This window comes from Salmo trutta, unplaced genomic scaffold, assembly GCF_901001165.1.
Source record: "Salmo trutta unplaced genomic scaffold, fSalTru1.1, whole genome shotgun sequence".
Taxonomy (NCBI): domain Eukaryota; kingdom Metazoa; phylum Chordata; class Actinopteri; order Salmoniformes; family Salmonidae; genus Salmo; species Salmo trutta.
Window position 1 is genome coordinate 373453 of NW_021823073.1, and position 21520 is coordinate 394972.

Here is a 21520-nt window from a genome sequence, read left to right on the forward strand (position 1 = left end):
AGTCCTGTCTATATAATAAGTGTTTGTCATTATAGCTGGTCTGGGGATGTGTTTAGTCCTGTCTATATAATAAGTGTTTGTCTTTATAGATGGTCTGGGGATGTGTTTAGTCCTGTCTATATAATAAGTGTTTGTCTTTATAGCTGGTCTGGGGATGTGTTTAGTCCTGTCTATATAATAAGTGTTTGTCTTTATAGATGGTCTAGGGATGTGTTTAGTCCTGTCTATATAATAAGTGTTTGTCTTTATAGATGGTCTGGGGATGTGTTTAACCCTGTCTATATAATAAGTGTTTGTCTTTATAGCTGGTCTAGGGATGTGTTTAACCCTGTCTATATAATAAGTGTTTGTCTTTATAGATGGTCTGGGGATGTGTTTAACCCTGTCTATATAATAAGTGTTTGTCTTTATAGATGGTCTGGGGATGTGTTTAGTCCTGTCTATATAATAAGTGTTTGTCTTTATAGATGGTCTGGGGATGTGTTTAGTCCTGTCTATATAATAAGTGTTTGTCTTTATAGATGGTCTGGGGATGTGTTTAGTCCTGTCTATATAATAAGTGTTTGTCATTATAGATGGTCTAGGGATGTGTTTAGTCCTGTCTATATAATAAGTGTTTGTCTTTATAGATGGTCTAGGGATGTGTTTAGTCCTGTCTATATAATAAGTGTTTGTCTTTATAGATGGTCTAGGGATGTGTTTAGTCCTGTCTATATAATAAGTGTTTGTCTTTATAGCTGGTCTAGGAATGTGTTTAGTCCTGTCTATATAATAAGTGTCCTGTATACCAAGCTGTTTAAATTCAAAGATTTCAACCCTTAGCGAACCTCACCCCTAGAAAACCCATTGTCTGTATATTAGACTAGGTTTTCATTTGGTTCAACTGTCTTTTAAACTATTGATTGGCATGGCAGTGTTATAACAAACCTAAACCTCATAGTAGTAATGGTAGGTTGGAGTTTAGTAATTGAACATGTAACAGTAGCCTAGTGTTGTGATCTAGGTGAGATGAAGGCAGGCTGTCTGCAGAAGGGGATTACCTGGCTGGTCTCAGGGGAGCCTGACCCCTGACCTCTATAATGAAAGGGGGGAGGGCCCCAGACAAAAGACTTGTTAGACCCAGAGAACACAACACACTGGAAACGTATCCCTTATCCCCAATGTGATGGGATACTCTGGTATGTCTCACCTTTTCCTCCTCTTAAAGATTCCTGCCTCTACTTCTTCCTTTTCCTCCTCTTAAAGATTCCTGCCTCTACTGCTTCCTTTTCCTCCTCTTAAAGATTCCTGCCTCTACTGCTTCCTTTTCCTCCTCTTAAAGATTCCTGCCTCTACTTCTTCCCTTTCCTCCTCTTAAAGATTCCTGCCTCTACTGCTTCCTTTTCCTCCTCTTAAAGATTCCTGCCTCTACTGCTTCCTTTTCCTCCTCATAAAGATTCCTGCCTCTACTGCTTCCTTTTCCTCCTCTTAAAGATTCCTGCCTCTACTGCTTCCTTTTCCTCCTCTTAAAGATTCCAACCATTCCTTTCACTGACTCAATGTTTTGAGGGGAAAATGGGCGAGCAGCGAACACTTGAAATGTAGCCAACCAACACGAGGAGTGGAAATGTGACGCTTTGGATATTTGAAAGAACCTTTGGCTGCCTGGCTGGAGCTGGGGGAGGTAGATTGTTTGTGTGTGGAATTGGATTGGAAGTAGTATTATGTATGAAGTCTGACTTTGAGCTGTGGCTTTTGAATCAAAGCGGGAAGATCAAAGTTGTTATTCATGTGTGTCAGACAGTGTTTGATCTACTGGTGCTGCAGAGTGTAGACTCGCTTCACCTCAGTGGAATTCTTACGCGAATCGGAACAGACAGTGATTGATTTGTGTGTGTGTGTCCAGGAAGTCCTCCTGTTTTGCCTCCCAGAACCGTAGCTCCCCTTTTCATAAGCCTTAATACCATGGATTCATTCAACAATAGCTGTATTTAAATGCAACATTATTAAATGAACCTTGGGTAAGAAACAAAAACAGCTATGGTCATTATAAGCTACGTTTTCAGTTGTTGTGAATGACTGAATTCCTGGTGATATTGCAGTGGCAAATAACTTCCCATCGTAATTTTCTAATTCCACCTTTTGCCTTTCCTCTCGTTTCAGTCACCCTCCCCAAGGCCCTCTTCCTCCCAGCCTCCTCCTCTCCCCCCACCCCCTCCAGACGCTCCATGCAGTCCCCCTCCTCCTATCGCCTGCCCCACCCGCTGCCCCCTCTGCCCGTGCGGAAGGGGGTCCGGGGCCGGCGCCCTAAACTCCAGACCATCGCCCTGCTCAAGGCAGCGGCGGAGGCCGCAGCCGAGGCTGCTCTGAATGGTACGCCACAGGTCTCCGGCTCCCAGCTAGCACCCAGACCCCATAAGAAGAGGGGGCCCAAGCCTGGGAGCAAGGTAAGGAGCTATGGTCAATGAACCAGTTTCCTGGATCCAGATTGAGTTTAGTACTGGACTGAAAAAGTATGCTTATTGGAACAGCATTTTTATTGTAAATCTGTTTAATGAAATGTACATGTGACTGGTTGGTGATTGGCTGCAGTTAACACTCCTGGAGGAGTTTCATATCCAGTCCAATCAATTTACACGATGTTGTATGACAACATCACAGTGGTATTATTACAGTGGGTGTGCTGTGTAGTGTCAGTATATGATAGGGATCAAAGAGTTGTCAGTGAACAAGGTTGTGTTTGTTCAGAGGAAGCCACGTGTGCTGCCGTCCTCGGGGACAGGCTCTGTATATACTACAGCCTCTGAGACCAGACTGATCAACGTTCATGGACCAAAGGACAACAGCCTCAGCTCCAGCCCTGGAGTGGTCTCCACAGGTAAGACTCAGTCCTGTCAGATAAATAATAACATTGATGCAGTTTAACAGATCGCTGTATTAACAGATATACACTGAGTGGACAAAACATCCAGCTCTTTCCTTGACATAGACTGACCAGGTGAATCCAGGTTGAAGCTGTGATCCCTTATTGATGTCACTTGTTAAATCCACTTCAATCAGTGTAGATGAAGGGGAGGAGACAGGTTAAAGGATTTTTAAGCCTTGAGACCATTGAGACATGGATTGTGTTCCATTCAGAGGGTGAATGGGCAAGACAAAGATTTAAGTGTCTTTGAACGGGTATGGTAGTAGGTGCCAGGCGCTCCGGTTTGGGTCAAGAACTACAACGCTGCTGGGGTTTTCACACTCAACAGTTTCCTGTGTGTATAAAGAATGGTCCACCACCCAAAGGACATCCAGCCAACTTGACACAACTGTGGGAAGGATTGTAGTCAATATGGGTCAGCATCCCTGTGGAACGCTGTTGACACCTTGTAGAGTCCATGCCCTGACGAATTGAGGCTCTTCTGAGGGGAAAAGCGGGTGCAACTCCATATTAGGAAGGTGTTCCTAATGTTTGGTACACTCAGTATATATGCCCACGCTAGAGCAGTCCAGCTGGTCCCTTGTTCTGAATGATTTAACTGATCCACCTAGAGCAGTCCAGCTGGTCCCTTGTTCTGAGTGATTTAACTGATCCACCTAGAGCAGTCCAGCTGGTCCCTTGTTCTGAATGATTTAACTGATCCATCTAGAGCAGTCCAGCTGGTCCCTTGTTCTGAATGATTTAACTGATCCATCTAGAGCAGTCCAGCTGGTCCCTTGTTCTGAATGATTTAACTGATCCACCTAGAGCAGTCCAGCTGGTCCCTTGTTCTGAATGATTTAACTGATCCACCTAGAGCAGTCCAGCTGGTCCCTTGTTCTGAATGATTTAACTGATACATCTAGAACGAAGCTTTAGACATGTTCTAGTGCCTCCTGACCTTCATCTCTCTCTCTCTCTCCTCCAGTGTGTGTGTACGTGAACAAGCACGGAGCCTGCGGCCCACACCTGGACAGGAAGCAGTTGCAGCAGCTGCCGGACCACTTTGGGCCAGGTCCGGTCAACACTGTCCTACAGCAGGCTGTTCAGGCATGTGTGGACTGTGCCTACCAGCCTACCTTCCTTTTCAGCTTTCTACAGTCCCAGTCCGACGGAGGAGAGATCATCAGAGGTATTATAACCATAGATGTATAACCCTAGATAGGAGAAGAGATCGTCAGGTATTATAGCTATAGATATAGAACCCTAGATAGTCTGATGTCATGTAGTCCCTATACATCAGAATGGAACAGTTGGTCAGCCATTTTGGCTGGGGCCTGTCCTGATATATGGTCTGTGGTTATAGCTAGTGTAGTATTGTTGAGGTGTTCTATGGTTGTGTAATGGAGGTGGGTCGGTGAACTGCTGTGCTGACGTGATGAGTAACTAAGCTTGCCTGTGAGCTGAAGACTTGTTAGCTTCCTCAAGCTCATGCCTGTAAGCTTTAGTTCAGCTCGCTAACACAGTCCTGTGATGTGTCGGAGACTCAGGTCCGAACTCAGATGGTCCAAACCCCACTGGACAGAAACACTAGGGTTGTTACTCCATGACATGATGAAGAAGCCAGAAGAACACCTCGCTCCCTAGACCGTCTACTCTACACAGACAGGGCTACATATTCAAATAGTTCCTCAGTCCTCATTAAAATAATGCCAAATGGGAATATGGGATAGGCTGGGGATTCAATCAGGCAGTAGGAATTGGTTTAGGCTGCAGGGCCCACATGGTGCACTGGATAATGCCTGGTGGGATAAAGTGTGTGTGCAGCAGCTGATGTCATGTGTCTGGGGGTAATGAGAACTGACATGTGTGCGTAACCTGGTTTGGGAGGGGCTCCCCGGGGTGGTCCCAGTCTGTGTGTTGGGGGGTCATCTGATGCTGGGCCATCTGTTACTGCACCATATAAACCAAATAATCCTGTCTGTTACTGCACCATAGAAACCAAATAATCCTGTCTGATACTGCACCATATAAACCAAATAATCCTGTCTGATACTGCACCATAGAAACCAAATAATCCCGTCTGTTACTGCGCCATAGAAACCAAATAATCCTGTCTGTTACTGCTCCATAGAAACCAAATAATCCTGTCTGATACTGCACAATAGAAACCAAATAATCCTGTCTGTTACTGCCCCATAGAAACCAAATAATCCTGTCTGTTACTGCACCATAGAAACCAAATAATCCTCTCTGTTACTGCGCCATATAAACAAAATAAGGTCCCTAACAGATAGTGTTTCAACAGCTAGGTAAAGAGCTGTGTGATGGATGCTGTGTGATGGATGTCTGGTAAAGCCAGTCATTTCTCCATCTGCTGAGTGCCTCTGCCTGCCTCTCTCAGCCCAGATACATACAGTTGAAGTCGGAAGTTTACATACACATTTAAACATAGTTTTTCACAATTCCTGACATTTAATCCTAATAAAAATGCCCTGTTTTAGGTCAGTTAGGATCACCAGTTTATTTTAAGAATGTGAAATGTCAGAATAATAGTAGAGAATTATTTATTTCAGCTTTTATTTCTTTCATCACATTCCCAGTGGGTCAGAAGTTTACAAACACTCAATTAGTATTTGCTAGCGTTGCCTTTAAATTGTTTAACTTGGGTCAAACGTTTCGGGTAGCCTTCCACAAGCTTCCCACAATAAGTTGGGTAAATTTTGGCCCATTCCTCCTGACAGAGCTGGTGTAACTGAGTCAGGTTTGTAGGCCTCCTTGCTCGCACATGCTTTTTTTCAGTTCTGCCCACAAATTTTCTATAGGATTGAGGTCAGGGCTTTGTGATGGCCACTCCAATACCTTGACTTTGTTGTCCTTAAGCCATTTTGCCACAACTTTGGAAGTATGCTTGGGGTCATTGTCCATTTGGAAGACCCATTTTCGACCAAGCTTTAACTTCCTGACTGATGTCTTGAGATGTTGCTTCAATAAATCCACAATTTTCCATCCTCATGATGCCATCTATTTTGTGAAGTGCACCAGTCCCTCCTGCAGCAAGGCACCCCCACAACATGATGCTGCCACCCCCGTGCTTCACGGTTTGGATGGTGTTCTTCGGCTTGCAAGCCTCCCCCTTTTTCCTCCAAACACAACGATGGTGATTATGGCCAAACAGTTCTATTTTTGTTTCATCAGACCAAAGGACATTTCTCCAAAAAGTATGATCTTTGTCCCCATGTGCGGTTGCAAACCGTAGTCTGGCTTTTTTTATGGCGGTTTTGGAGCAGTGGCTTCTTCCTTGCTGAGCGGCCTTTCAGGTTATGTCGATATAGGACTCGTTTTACTGTGGATGTAGATACTTTTGTACCTGTTTCCTCCAGCATCTTCACAAGGTCCTTTGCTGTTGTTCTGGGATTGATTTGCACTTTTGGCACCAAAGTGCGTTCATCTCTAGGAGACAGAACGCGTCTCCTTCCTGAGCTGTATGACGGCTGCATGGTCCCATGGTGTTTATACTTGCGTACTATTGTTTGTACAGATTAACGTGGTACCTTCAGGCGTTTGGAAATTGCTCCCAAGGATGAACCAGACTTGTGGAGGTCTAAAAAAAAATTCTGAGGTCTTGGCTGATTTCTTTAGATTTTCCCATGATGTCAAGCAAAGAGGCACTGAGTTTGAAGGTAGGCCTTGAAATACATCCACAGGTACCTCCAATTGACACAAATTATGTCAATTAGCCTATCAGAAGCTTCTAAAGCCATGACATCATTTTCTGGAAATTTCCAAGCTGTTTAAACGCAGTCAACTTGGTGTATGTAAACTTCTGACCCACTGGAATTGTGATACAGTGAAATAATCTGTCTGTAAACAATTGTTGGGAAAATTACTTGTGTCATGCCAAAGCTATAGTTTGTTAACAAGAAATTTGTGTAGTGGTTGAAAAACAAGTTTTAATGACTCCAAACTAAGTGTATGTAAACTTCTGACTTCAACTGTACAACCACATCAGCAGAACAATGACTTCAGGGGACTCTGGTTCAGTCCAACACTGACGTTTGCTTTCTCCCCTCTCCCAGTATGTAGTGACGGAAGGCTCATCTATGTCAAGCTGCCCCAGGCCTTCAGTGCCTCTGTAATCAGCTAGATACCATATGACTGTGTCTATCTGTTCTGTCTCCCACCCTGCAGTGCGGTCTGATGGGGGGATCCACTATGTCAAGCTGCCCCAGGCCTCCTCTGCCTCCTTCGTGCTCAGGTTCATGGAGACTCTGTGTCACCAGCTGCAGAGTGACAACCTGTTCTCCTCCCAACCCTTCAGCCCTGCATTCATGGCCTCCACTGGACACACAGCCTACGACAGGAGCACGTCAGGTAATGCCTGCAAACCGTGGCGTGGCGTGTGTGTGTGTGTGTGTTTGTGAGCTTTTCCTTATCTTTGCCACAAAGCCACAAGCCAGCATGTATTTTCCATCAACATACACCATCAACAGTCACATTAGAAACTGTGGCTATTTCTCTAATATTCCATTGGTCATCTATAATGTCATAGCATTTCCTTCAACAGGTCACTGACCCACATGAAACATCAGACCCCAAAAAACACAAGTTTATAGAGATATCTCAGTGGCCCTCAGTTGGCAGTAGCTGATGCCATGTCTTGTCTCTCCTCTCCTCTGTTCTCTCCAGTAAAAGAAGAGATGTCAGAGGCCTTGTCCATAGCCAGAGGCACCGTAGGAAGGAGCAGGCGCTTCCAGATGGACAGAGACAGGGACTATAACCTTTACCCTGCCCCCTTGTCCTCCTCCAAACGGCTGCACAGCACAGAGGCACACCCCTCGGAAGGTACACTAACACCCCTCGGCCTCAGAGCTACCCCTGGTGCACTCACTGGGGATGCATCGCAATAGTTTGAAATGACCTCCTGTCCTTCCTTTGTCATCTCGTCTCCTTCAGTACTGATATATAAACACAAAATACAGGATAAGGAAAAAACTAAATGGAGGATAGCTACCCAGGAATTGACTTTCACCTTTCCAGTTCTTTAATGTCAGTGCAGATGAAATGGGGAGAGGAAGACTCTCTACACTATTAAGATGCAGCCCAGTGCTGGACTGGGCACTGTGATTAACTAGAAGGAGAGGAAGCCTCTCTACACTATTAAGATGCAGCCCAGTGCTGGACTGGGCACTGTGATTAACTAGAAAGAGAGGAAGACTCTCTACACTATTAAGATGCAGCCCAGTGCTGGACTGGGCACTGTGATTAACTAGAAAGAGAGGAAGCCTCTCTACACTATTAAGATGCAGCCCAGTGCTGGACTGGGCACTGTGATTAACTAGAAAGAGAGGAAGCCTCTCTACACTATTAAGATGCAGCCCAGTGCTGGACTGGGCACTGTGATTAACTAGAAAGAGAGGAAGACTCTCTACACTATTAAGATGCAGCCCAGTGCTGGACTGGGCACTGTGATTAACTAGAAAGAGAGGAAGCCTCTCTACACTATTAAGATGCAGCCCAGTGCTGGACTGGGCACTGTGATTAACTAGAAAGAGAGGAAGCCTCTCTACACTATTAAGATGCAGCCCAGTGCTGGACTGGGCACTGTGATTAACTAGAAGGAGAGGAAGCCTCTCTACACTATTAAGATGCAGCCCAGTGCTGGACTGGGCACTGTGATTAACTAGAAGGAGAGGAAGCCTCTCTACACTATTAAGATGCAGCCCAGTGCTGGACTGGGCACTGTGATTAACTAGAAGGAGAGGAAGCCTCTCTACACTATTAAGATGCAGCCCAGTGCTGGACTGGGCACTGTGATTAACTAGAAGGAGAGGAAGCCTCTCTACACTATTAAGATGCAGCCCAGTGCTGGACTGGGCACTGTGATTAACTAGAAGGACCACTCTACTGAATTAACACAAATAACCACTTCCTTGTGTCCTCAGTAGAGTGATAGTTGTGGCCAATCTTCTTCCTTCTTATTGCCTCCTGATTCTACATTATTGAAACACTATCCTTAATGCATAACTGCTGTTTGATTAATTAAAACTTCCGCTTGTATAGTTTATTAATGAAGTCCTAGTAACTGTACAGATATTGATGACCTGCCACTGTTCAATGTAATTGCATCAGCAGCTAACGGCTAAGCTACCACTTCATGATTAATCACCGATCACCAAGCAGCTAACGGCTAAGCTACCACTTCATGATTAATCACCGATCACCAAGCAGCTAACGGCTACGCTACCACTTCATGATTAATCACCGATCACCAAGCAGCTAACGGCTACGCTACCACTTCATGATTAATCACCGATCACCAAGCAGCTAACGGCTAAGCTACCACTTCATGATTAATCACCTACCAGCTAACGGCTAAGCTACCACTTCATGATTAATCACCGATCACCAAGCAGCTAACGGCTAAGCTACCACTTCATGATTAATCACCGATCACCAAGCAGCTAACGGCTACGCTACCACTTCATGATTAATCACCGATCACCAAGCAGCTAACGGCTACGCTACCACTTCATGATTAATCACTGATCACCAAGCAGCTAACGGCTAAGCTACCACTTCATGATTAATCACCTACCAGCTAACGGCTAAGCTACCACTTCATGATTAATCACCGATCACCAAGCAGCTAACGGCTAAGCTACCACTTCATGATTAATCACCTATCAGCTAACGGCTAAGCTACCACTTCATGATTAATCACCGATCACCAAGCAGCTAACGGCTACGCTACCACTTCATGATTAATCACCGATCACCAAGCAGCTAACGGCTACGCTACCACTTCATGATTAATCACCGATCACCAAGCAGCTAACGGCTAAGCTACCACTTCATGATTAATCACCTACCAGCTAACGGCTAAGCTACCACTTCATGATTAATCACCGATCACCAAGCAGCTAACGGCTAAGCTACCACTTCATGATTAATCACCTATCAGCTAACGGCTAAGCTACCACTTCATGATTAATCACCGATCACCAAGCAGCTAACGGCTAAGCTACCACTTCATGATTAATCACCGATCACCAAGCAACTAACGGCTAAGCTACCACTTCATGATTAATCATCGATCACCAAGCAGCTAACGGCTAAGCTACCACTTCATGATTAATCACCGATCACCAAGCAGCTAACGGCTAAGCTACCACTTCATGATTAATCACCGATCACCAAGCAGCTAACGGCTACGCTACCACTTCATGATTAATCACCGATCAACAAGCAGCTAACGGCTACGCTACCACTTCATGATTAATCACCGATCACCAAGCAGCTAATGGCTACGCTACCACTTCATGATTAATCACCGATCACCAAGCAGCTAACGGCTACGCTACCACTTCATGATTAATCACCGATCACCAAGCAGCTAACGGCTAAGCTACCACTTCATGATTAATCACCGATTACCAAGCAGCTAACGGCTACGCTACCACTTCATGATTAATCACCGATCACCAAGCAGCTAACGGCTACGCTACCACTTCATGATTAATCACCGATCACCAAGCAGCTAACGGCTAAGCTACCACTTCATGATTAATCACCGATTACCAAGCAGCTAACGGCTACGCTACCACTTCATGATTAATCACCGATCACCAAGCAGCTAACGGCTAAGCTACCACTTCATGATTAATCACTGATCACCAAGCAGCTAACGGCTACGCTACCACTTCATGATTAATCACCGATCACCAAGCAGCTAACGGCTACGCTACCACTTCATGATTAATCACCAATCATCAAACACTTGTTTAGTTTCTCATGGCACATTATTAGATGGCATTTTACTTTAAGAATTCATGTGTGTGACACTGTATTAGTGTGTGTGTCTATACGCTGAGGATCCTACCTCTCTTACCCTCCATCAGAGCCCCTTCCTCGCAGTGAGAACGGTTTGACTGAGGACCCTATGGACACCTCCACCTCTCCCTCTATGACCCCTCACCCCCTGACACAACGCACCACCTCAGAGTACCGTGGCCAGGGGTCCAGCAGCCCCTACTACCCTGGGTCTGGCCCTGGTCACCCCCCACCACCACCCCTCAGGCGCCTGGCCCCCAACCCTCCCGACCTGGGGTCCAGAGGGCTACAGAGAAGAGTGGAAGGTAGGCCTTGTAAGAGCTGAACCCCCATTGGCTGGCTGACTGGACGGGCCTTGTGTGTGCCTCTAGACTCTAGTTGGCCATTTACGTTTGTTTGAATGTTGATTTAATTTTAGTAACTTAACAGACGCTCTTATCCAGAGCGACTTAGTTAGTGCATTCATCTTCAGATAGCTAGGTGAGACACCCACACATCTCAGTCATAGTCAGTACATTTTCCTCAATAAAGCAGCTAAGACAGTGCTAGCAAGACAAGTCAAGTTAGTTCAAGAAAGGCAATGGTGTTTTTATTTTCATTCGTTTAACAGAAGTGTAGTCAAGCAGAAGTGTAGTCAAGCACTGCCACCTAGTGGACAATGCCATGGATATGTTGTACCTTCCCTGTAAAGTATTATCCTTTATTTAACTAGGCAAGTCAGTTAAGAACAAATTCTTATTTTCAATGACGGCCTAGGAACAGTGGGTCTACTGCCTTGTTCAGGGGCAGAACGATAGATTTGTACCATGTCAGCTCGGGGATTCGATCTTGCAACCTTTCGGTTATAAGGAATAAGGAATTTGAAATGATTTATACTTTTAATAGTTAAGGATATTTTAGAAATTCCATTTACTTTTGATACTTAAGTATATTTTAAACCAAATAGTTTTAGACCTTTACTCAAGTGGTATTTTACTGGGTGACTTTCACTTTTAATTGAGTCATTTTCTATTAAGGTATCTTTACTTTTACTAAAGTATGACAATTGAGTACTTTTCCCACCACTGGGATCTTGAAACCTTTCGGTTACTAGTCCAACGCTCTAACCACTAGGCTCTAACCACTAGGCTCTAACCACTAGGCTCTAACCACTAGGCTCTAACCACTAGGCTCTAACCACTAGGCTCTAACCACTAGGCTCTAACCACTAAGCTCTAACCACTAGGCTCTAACCACTAGGCTCTAACCACTAGGCTCTAACCACTAGGCTCTAACCACTAGGCTCTAACCACTAGGCTCTAACCACTAGGCTCTAACCACTAGGCTTTAACCACTAGGCTAGTGTGCCGCCCTGTAAAGTCTGAAACGATTGGTATTCATGGTGGTTAACTAGAGAGGTGAATATTGAATTCTGACTCTCTGCTGCTCTGTCTGTGTGTTCTGTTCTTCAGCTGCGAGCTCCACCACAGGTCCTGAGCACCTGGCAGCTGCAGACCGGGAGGCTGCAGCGGGGAACGGGGCCGGGAACGCCCCTTCCTCCTGGTCTGTGGATGAGGTGATGCAGTTTGTCCACGACGCCGACCCCCAAACACTTGGACCCCACGTGGAGCTCTTCAGAAAACACGTGAGTGGACCTTGAATGATTTATTTATTGATTGATGACGTTTCTTGTCCTTTTTCTTCCTTTGGAGCATCACTGCTGATAGAGGAAAGGAGACAAGGAGAGGCAGACACTACACTATTGAGATGCCCCCTAGATGTGTGTCTAAGGGCCGGGTCCAGGCCTGATGTTACACTATTTGAGATGCTCCCTAGATTATTTTAATGTTGTGTAAAAATTCAAAAAATATCCCCAAAAAAGAACTACACCCTGGATATGTGTTAGGTGTCTGGTCTGGTTCTGATGTGCTCCAGTCCTCCTTGCTGTGATGCAGCCTGGATATGTGTTAGGTGTCTGGTCTGGTTCTGATGTGCTCCAGCCCTCCTTGCTGTGATGCACCCTGGATATGTGTTAGGTGTCTGGTCTGGTTCTGATGTGCTCCAGCCCTCCTTGCTGTGATGCACCCTGGATATGTGTTAGGTGTCTGGTCTGGTTCTGATGTGCTCCAGCCCTCGTTGCTGTGTGTATGTCCCTGTCAGAAGCAGGAAGCATAAAGGGAGGACGCCTGTGTCACAGAGATAGATTTACAACAGTGTTCTATTCCTATGGCCTGTGTCCTCTGTGTTTAGTCTATAACCTGGGAGTCTAGCAGTGGGCTGTCTCAGAACCTTCCCTACCTGTCTGGAGAGGATCACTTTAATTCCCTCCAGGAAAACCCAACTCTGTTTAACCATACAGGCCATCTACAACCTAGTGAATGTTTACAGTACGACGCCAGACAATTTCTGTTTGGAATTTTCTGTTGATGTCTGTCTGGACATCTCAGCTCAGAGAGAATGATGTTGTTGTTCTGCTGTTATGTTGGTTCTGTGTTGGGGAAAAGGTGCACCTATCACTGTTGAACGTAAAAAAACAACCTTTCATTTAGAAGAGTTAATCATTGATGTTTCGGCCATCTTGGCTGTGTTGGTGCTACGCCCTCTTTCTGACTGCGTTTGTCTCTTGTCTTCAGGAGATCGACGGAAAGGCGCTAATGCTTCTACGTAGTGACATCATCATGAAGTACATGGGTCTGAAGCTAGGCCCCGCCCTCAAGCTATGTCACCACATCGAGAGGCTCAAACAGACCAAACAGTAACACTCTCTCTCTCTCACACACACACACACACACACACACTAGAATGGGAAGATCATCTTGGCTGTGAAACCCTAAGCACAATGAGTCCTTAATCATTCCTTTGCAGAGACCCTCATACCTCATCCTGTGATGAAGAGCATTCAGAGAAACAGTATGAACGTCAGTATGAACGTCAGTACAGAGAAACACTATGAACGAACTTCAGTCTACTATTCTTTAGAATAGACTCAGCTGAATCCCAAAGGATGATGTTGAGTGTTTACCTACCTATGCATTGTCCATGTACACCTTCTCTCAACCCTTACCTACTTAGCCTGGTCCCAGAATGTTCTGTAAAAAACAAACAGATCTGAGACCAGGCTACTGTCAGCCTTGGAGACCTGGAGATGCAAGGAGCCATCTCCACACAACCCCCAATGGCATGTACTGCTTGTTGCACTAGCCTTTCATTGCAATAAGATATCAACCATTCAGCTTCTATATGGATACTGTGATTTGATTCTTCAATAGTTTCAATATCAAAGGATGTTGATAAGGAGAATGTACCACGCTGGGAAGATTCATTGTTTGTTTTGGACACCGTACTCCTTAGTGCATTCAGGGTGTGACATCACACAACCTGGACTCTTTGGAACACTGATCGCCCAATGGAACTTCTAACCAGGATCTATGATTGTGATTGGACATTCACACATTCCTCTGCTGCGAGTAGATTCTACAATACGTTGGACAATGAAGACAGGAAGTTCCTGTCAAAGTCTTATTGTAAAGGAAGATGGTGGACTTATGTTTGAAGAACCAGACAAAAAACCTGTGTTTTACATAAAAAGCCAAAAAAGTATGTTTTTTTTATATCTTGGATTTTGTACTGTCTGTAAAAGGTATTATTAATCTCTGCATATATACAGGAAGGTTGTGTTGAATCCTGTCTGTATTTTAACCCAAACAATCTGCTATTTGTAATGGTAGTGTTGGCTATACCATCAGACAACTACCTGATGGTAGCCAAGCTGAACATTGATTGCAATACGTGTATGGCCATCTCATTTCAAATCATAGCCGTTAAAAGTAGATAGTTGACTGTTGGTTGTCTGAAGGTTTTCAAGCACCAAATGGACAGTTGATATGTATTTAACGTTTCATGGTCAGGATATCCAGCATATATGGATACAAGGCTGTATAGCAGTCAGGCAACAGGCTAGGATATGGAGTGTTAGGGGGATTTAACACACAAGCAAAAGAGATGTGGATGGGATTGATTTGTGTCACAACAACCTATAATGTGATAAATATGACTTATTTTAGTATTTATCTTGTCGCTGTGGCAGAAGAAGTGATCAATTTCTGAACATTTTTCAGAAGTCATATATTGAAAACAATCTTTTGTAGTTGCATTTTTATGTGAAAGCTTTTAGTTTAACTGAACGGTAATACTTCAAACGGCCTTGCTTTATTGTGATACTCAGGTTTTACTAGGCTTTTGTGTTTTAGGACAGACTTCTTCATAGTAGCATTTGCTGTAAGTTCATTTTCTGTTTGACAATATTTTAGATCAACTTTGTATATATTTTTTAAGATTCTACATTTTCATCTGTTGTTCCATAGAAACAACACACAGTGTACATATACTGGAAAAACAACTTTTTCAAGTACCGGTACTGGAAAATGCTTGTTTGTTAAATAATATTTGCATATGTACTTTCACGCAATTAAACTTTTTTTTCACCATTTGCCTCATTTCATGAGAGTTGACAAGCATTTTTATTTTAACCTTTTTATTTAACAAGGCAAGTCAGTTAAGAAGAAATTGTTATTTACAATGAGGGCCTACCGGTGAACAGTGAACTGCCTTGTTCAGGGGCAGAACAGATGTTTTTATCTTGTCAGCTCAGGGATTTGATCCAGCAACATTTTGGTTACTGGCCCAATGCTCTAACCACTAGGCCGCCCCAACATGAACCTTTAACAATTTGAAAAGGGAAATGTCCCTTTAGTAATAAATAAGTCAATGCGATGTTAAGACAAAGGGGCATCATGCTCAACAAGAACACTTTGTTTTATTCTCATGTCATTTTCCCAACTGAATCACATACAAACATGAACCATCAAATGACTGGCTAAGTGTCAGATCCTCAATCAGATATGAAATACTGTAGAAGCCTAGCAAAGCATCAACGAATGTACCTTTTCACATGGAAAGTAGCAGACGATGGACAGACACATTTCATCTGAATTGACAGTATTTTGTAAAAAGAGAAAGTCCTCTTTTAACAGTTTATATTGATGAATTAAACATGAATGTTTTGTAAGGTAAAAATGTCAGACAACTACAAACACAGTCACAACACTACAGCAACAAAGTCATCCTCCGTCTCTCAACACATGGAGGAGATATCATCCATGCCAGGAAGATTATCCCCAATCATCTGCCGTAGTCACAGCACTTGGCCAATGTCTCAGAAGAACAGGTTGTAACTTCTGTCAACCACAAGCGCTAGCAGTAAAGACACACGTAACCAGCTGGATTTGAACCTCGGGTCTCTTGTGTCCCTCCAGACTGTGTTAGCCTGTTAGGCATTAGCTAAGCTCGGGGAGCTAACACAAGTCTTCAGGTCTTAGTCAAGGATAGTTCACCTCATCACCACCTCCTTTATGTAACAGAGACCGCCCTGTCTGTCTGACCCGGGATTCGATCCCACTTCTACAATGACACTTCACGCTCCGGCCTGGTCCCAGATCTGCAAGACAGTACATACAGATCTGGGACCAGGCTAACTCCTCTCTACTAACACATCTGGGACCAGGCTAACTCCTCTCTACTAACAGATCTGGGATCAGGCTAACTCCTCTACTTCCTGGGGCAGAAGGCAGCCAGACGTTGCTTCTTGATGGGGAGGATGTGGATCTCCTGTGAGCTGACCTTCTTCAGTTTGATGGCCTGTCTGTTCCTGGGGAGGTTAGGGTCTTTCTGCTCCACCACATGGTGTCCTCTGGGTAGAGGCAGAGCACCGTAACACTGATGTAACAGCGCCCCCGTGTGGCCGGAGGAGTCGTGTTGTTTAATAGACAGGCTCTTACTGGACAGCCCTGAGAGAGACTTGATCTTCCCACAGAAGATGGCGGTGGTGGGGATCGCGTCTTTGACCGCCACGATGACTTTGGCTGTTTGAGAGGTGTGAAAGATCTCAAAGTTCGAGCTACCGCTGCTGCTACTGCTCTTGGGCTCGCTGCTGGGTCTGTTACCGCTCCCGCCTCCATCCACCACCGCCCACTGCCGCCGTCTACTGAATTCTACATGGGTTACACCGTTCAACAGGTTAGGGCGGTGGTGGAGCTTCTGAGTGCACTCCGCAGGCTTTAAGACCTCCAGAGAAACAGATGTAGTGCCCTCGGGTGAAGGGAGCCAAGCTGTAGTAGTGCCCTCGGAAGAAGTGTGCCAGTCCCGCGATGAAGGACGCTCTTTTCTTTTCTGTTTACTAGCTACTGACAGGTCAAGGACAGTGTCATCGTGTTGTTGAAATGTCATTTCCTGCTTTGGTTGGATTATGGGAGGGGCTTTCACTGATAGGTCAAGCACCTCCCCCTCGGGGACCATGGCAACAGAGGACAGAGAGGCCATGGAAGATGGAGGGTAAAGAGTCATAATGTTACCGTGTGGTGGAGGACTGACGATCTCCTCATAGTTAGTCTGTGTGCTTTTAGTCACCATACAGGCTGGTTTAGAGGGGTCAGAGTATCCTTTGAACTCCTGGCTCTGTGGGATGGGGATAGGGAGAGGGATGGGTAGAGGCACAGGGAGAGGAACAATGACAGGGTAGGGGACCAGGAGGGTGGCAGGGGGTACCAGGGGGGCTAGCGGGGAGCTGTAGGGGTAGGAGAGGGGTGGAGGTTGGGGTTGGGATGGGGGGAACGAGGCTGAAGCAAAGGGGACAGTTGGGGTTGATCCCACTGGGTGACAGGAAGAGGAGGTGGGGTTGGTCTGAGCAGAAAACAGGTCCTGTATGAGGGCAGCGAATGCTGGGTTCTGGAGTATGGCATGAATACCTAAGAGAGAGAATGGTTGTATTACTACAATTGAAGGGATTACACACCAGTAGTAGACAGCTGAATTACTATATACCATTACAATTACCTGGGTCCTGGGCTGGAGGTCCAGGTAGTTTCTGATCCAGGGCTGGAGGCTGGCAGAAGGCCAATGAAGCCATGGAAGAGGTCTGAGGCTGGGTGTGAAACAGCAGATTGTTCTGGAGGAAGGACAGGGAAGGGCAGGGGGGAGTCTGCTGGAGCATCGCTCCCATGGTGTTCAGATGCTGGAACACATGCTGCTCCAGGACCAGAGGCAGGGAGAGGCCAGGGCCTTGGGAGAGGGAGCCCAGAGAGAGAGGCCCCTGGTGGGTCAGGAGGTACGGAGGGATCCCCTGGGGAGCGGTTCCTCCAGCCATCTGTTGGAGGGGGTGGATGGGCAGCATCACAGGACTGTCCCCCAGACAGAGAGGCTGAAGCACGGTGGCAGCCACCTTGAGAGCCACGCCTTCTGGAGCCTCGGCGCTGGGACTGACCATGGTGGGGGACGCTGGGATAGTTACCATATGTGAAAGGGTTGGTTTCTGATTAGCCTGGCCAGGAGAGCTGATGCTTGAGGCCTCGCTTGTAATCAGCTGGTTGACAGTGTTCTCTACCTTTCTGACCCCCTCTCCACCACCTCTTCCTCCTCCACTACTTCCCCCATTCTGAGGAAGGTCAGCTACATGCTCTGAGCAAAGATCCTCCATCTTCTTTTTCCTGAAAACATCCACTGGAGTCTTAGCTTAGGACAGGAGGGCCATGGTTACTGTTTAGCAGTGTCAGGCTGGCATCTAACCTGACGGGGAAAAAGAAAAAAGGCTTGTTTTAATGAAAAATGAAGTGGAGAAATATTGGTCATTAGTCAGAACTAGAACTGGCAAGTTAACAAAGTAAAGTAACAGAAAATAACAAGCTTCAGTGTTTATTCAGTGTTGATGTGGATGAAAGCAGAGTAGAGTTGGAGCTTCATGTCCCTGTTCCTCCTGCTATGATTTAATGAAAGACCCTGAGGACAAACTGTTGGACTTGACTTGGTTCAACTCAAAATGAACACTAAATCACTTCTAAATCCTCTTGTCTTTTCCAAATCCCCCAGTATTACCCTTGAACCTGCTAGTGATGTCTGTGTCCCAAATAGCACCCTATTCTCTATCTAGTGTATTACATTTGACATGAGCCCTATGGGCCCTGGTCAAAAGTAGTGCACTATAAACCTAAATACAATAACTACCATTGCCAGCACCAGTACATTTATTGCATACTTGTTTCCCTGGTAGGCATAGATTAAGCTGGAATGTAATTTCATAAGGGTCATGTTGAGCCTGGTTTAATTGAGTTAGATTGGACAGAAGGTGGCTTTACAGAGACCTAGGAGGTAGAGAACCTGTAATAAACCTTGTCATAATAATGAAGAGACAGTAGAAATACTCTGTGTGTGATAGCTGAAGCACTGACACAAGCTCACAGCTGATGTAACACTTATTTTAACAGCAGAAGAAAGAACACATGAAATCTGTTATTTTGTTCTCCATCATATCGACCAAATACAGGAAACAGGATATTTCTATAATGAGGCCTTGAAGTGACCATAAAACTAGACTGGATCAATATGAACAACAGTCCACCATTGTCGTGTTTTAAACCAGAGTTAAAACTAGACTGGATCAATATGAACAACAGTCCACCATTGTCGTGTTTTAAACCAGAGTTAAAACTAGACTGGATCAATATGAACAACAGTCCACCATTGTTGTGTTTTAAACCAGAGTTCTGGAAAACCTTCACAGAGCAATTTAGATCAGTATGATTCCCGATTAGGTCTAAATATGACCAGAAACAGAACTACTCCTTGCCTCTCACCAGTCCTCCCAGCTTCTCTCCTATCTATTAGATTTAGTTGTTTTGTGGTGGAAGCCAGTGGCTTTAGGGTAACTCCAGCACATTGCTTTGACAGAAATGGAGTTGGCAAGACAGCGCAGACAGATCTGAGACCAGGCTATTGTGCGGTTGGATCAGGCTGGAAATTCCTATTCCTATCAGATCAGGCTGGATATTCCTCCTCCACTCAGTTAGTTCAGGCTGGATATTCCCCCTCCACTCAGTCAGATCAGGCTGGATATTCCCCCTCCACTCAGTCAGATCAGGCTGGATATTCCTCTTCCTGTCAGATAGTTGGATCAGGCTGGATATTCCTCTTTCTGTCAGCTAGTTGTATCAGGCTGGATATTCCTCCTCCTCCACTCAGTTAGATCAGGCTGGATATTCCACCTAGACTTAGTTAGATCAGGCTGGATATTCCTACTCCACTCAGCTAGTTGGATCAGGCTGGATATTCCTCCTCCACTCAGTTAGTTGGATCAGGCTGGATATTCCTCCTCCACTCAGATCAGGCTGGATATTCCCCCTCCACTCAGTTAGATCAGGCTGGATATTCCCCCTGCACTTAGTTAGATCAGGCTGGATATTCCTCCTCCACTCAGTTAGATCAGGCTGGATATTCCTCCTCCACTCAGTTAGATCAGGCTGGATATTCCTCCCCCACTCAGCTAGTTAGATCAGGCTGGATATTCCTCCTCCACTCAGTTAGTTGGATCAGGCTGGATATTCCTCCTCCACTCAGTTAGTTGGATCAGGCTGGATATTCCTCCTCCACTCAGTTAGTTAGTTCAGGCTGGATATTCCTCCTGCACTTAGTTAGATCAGGCTGGATATTCCCCCTGCACTTAGTTAGATCAGGCTGGATATTCCTCCCCCACTCAGCTAGTTAGATCAGGCTGGATATTCCTCCCCCACTCAGCTAGTTAGATCAGGCTGGATATTCCTCCCCCACTCAGCTAGTTAGATCAGGCTGGATATTCATCCTCCACTCAGTTAGATCAGGCTGGATATTCCCCCTCCACTCAGTTAGATCAGGCTGGATATTCCTCCTCCACTCAGTTAGATCAGGCTGGATATTCCCCCTCCACTCAGTTAGATCAGGCTGGATATTCCTCCTCTACTCAGTTAGATCAGGCTGGATATTCCTCCTCCACTCAGTTAGATCAGGCTGGATATTCCTCCTCCACTCAGTTAGATCAGGCCGGATATTCCCCCTCCACTCAGTTAGATCAGGCTGGATATTCCTCCTCCACTCAGTTAGATCAGGCTGGATATTCCTCCTCCACTCAGTTAGATCGGGCTGGATATTCCTCTTCCTGTCAGATAATTGGACCAGGCTGGATATTCACACTTCCCTCAGTTAGATCAGGCTGGATATTCCCCCTCCCCTCAGATAGATCCGGCTGGATATTCCCCCTCCACTCAGTTAGATCAGACTGGATATTCCCTCTCCCCTCAGTTAGATCCGGCTGGATATTCCCCCTCCCCTCAGATAGATCAGGCTGGATATTCCTCCACTCAGTTAGATCAGGCTGGATATTCCTCCTCCACTCAGTTAGATCAGGCTGGATATTCCCCCTCCACTCAGTTAGATCAGGCTGGATATTCCTCCTCCACTCAGTTAGATCAGGCTGGATATTCCTCCTCCACTCAGTTAGATCAGGCTGGATATTCCTCCTCCACTCAGTTAGATCAGGCTGGATATTCCTCCTCCACTCAGTTAGATCAGGCAGGATATTCCCCCTCCACTCAGTTAGATCAGGCTGGATATTCCTCCTCTACTCAGTTAGTTCAGGCTGGATATTCCCCCTCCACTCAGTTAGTTCAGGCTGGATATTCCTCCTCCACTCAGAGAGTTGTTTATGTGTAGGCCAAATAAATAAGATACTTGTGTACTGAGAGGGAAGACCCAGCTATCTACAGTATATTCCCACGGAGACTGTCTCTCCCGGTCATATTAGTGTGGAATACAATACTTTACTTTCACGTTGACAGAAACTCTGTCAAATAGATATGCACATCTGAACCTTAGGGGCAGGTTTCCAGGACATTGAAGCCTAGGTTACTCATGGACAGAGAACACGTTCCATAGAAAACATCCAATCTCCTACAATATTAAAAT

At 45.4% G+C, this 21520-nt stretch overlaps 2 protein-coding genes across 3 annotated transcripts in view; one reads left to right on the forward strand and one right to left on the reverse strand.

Annotated features, from left to right (window-relative positions):
• Window positions 1-15192, forward strand: part of scml2 (Scm polycomb group protein like 2) — a 59132-nt gene extending 43940 nt beyond the window's left edge. The window contains exons 10-17 of one of the 2 annotated variants that reach the window (XM_029747632.1): window positions 2143-2426; window positions 2728-2857; window positions 3873-4076; window positions 7076-7258; window positions 7574-7729; window positions 10786-11031; window positions 12169-12341; window positions 13330-15192. In XM_029747632.1, coding sequence (XP_029603492.1) covers window positions 2143-2426; window positions 2728-2857; window positions 3873-4076; window positions 7076-7258; window positions 7574-7729; window positions 10786-11031; window positions 12169-12341; window positions 13330-13455 — 1502 coding nt within the window. In that variant the 3' untranslated portion in view covers window positions 13456-15192. The remainder of the gene's footprint in view (window positions 1-2142; window positions 2427-2727; window positions 2858-3872; window positions 4077-7075; window positions 7259-7573; window positions 7730-10785; window positions 11032-12168; window positions 12342-13329) is intronic. The other variant, XM_029747633.1, reaches the window with a different exon arrangement.
• A 1111-nt stretch (window positions 15193-16303) lies between these two features.
• LOC115188698 (retinoic acid-induced protein 2) overlaps window positions 16304-21520 on the reverse strand; it is an 18193-nt gene continuing 12976 nt past the window's right edge. The window contains exons 2-3 of the mRNA XM_029747423.1: window positions 17588-18316; window positions 16304-17499 (exon numbers count right to left, since the gene is read on the reverse strand). Of these exons, the coding sequence (XP_029603283.1) occupies window positions 16304-17499; window positions 17588-18227 (1836 nt within the window). The 5' untranslated portion in view covers window positions 18228-18316. The remainder of the gene's footprint in view (window positions 17500-17587; window positions 18317-21520) is intronic.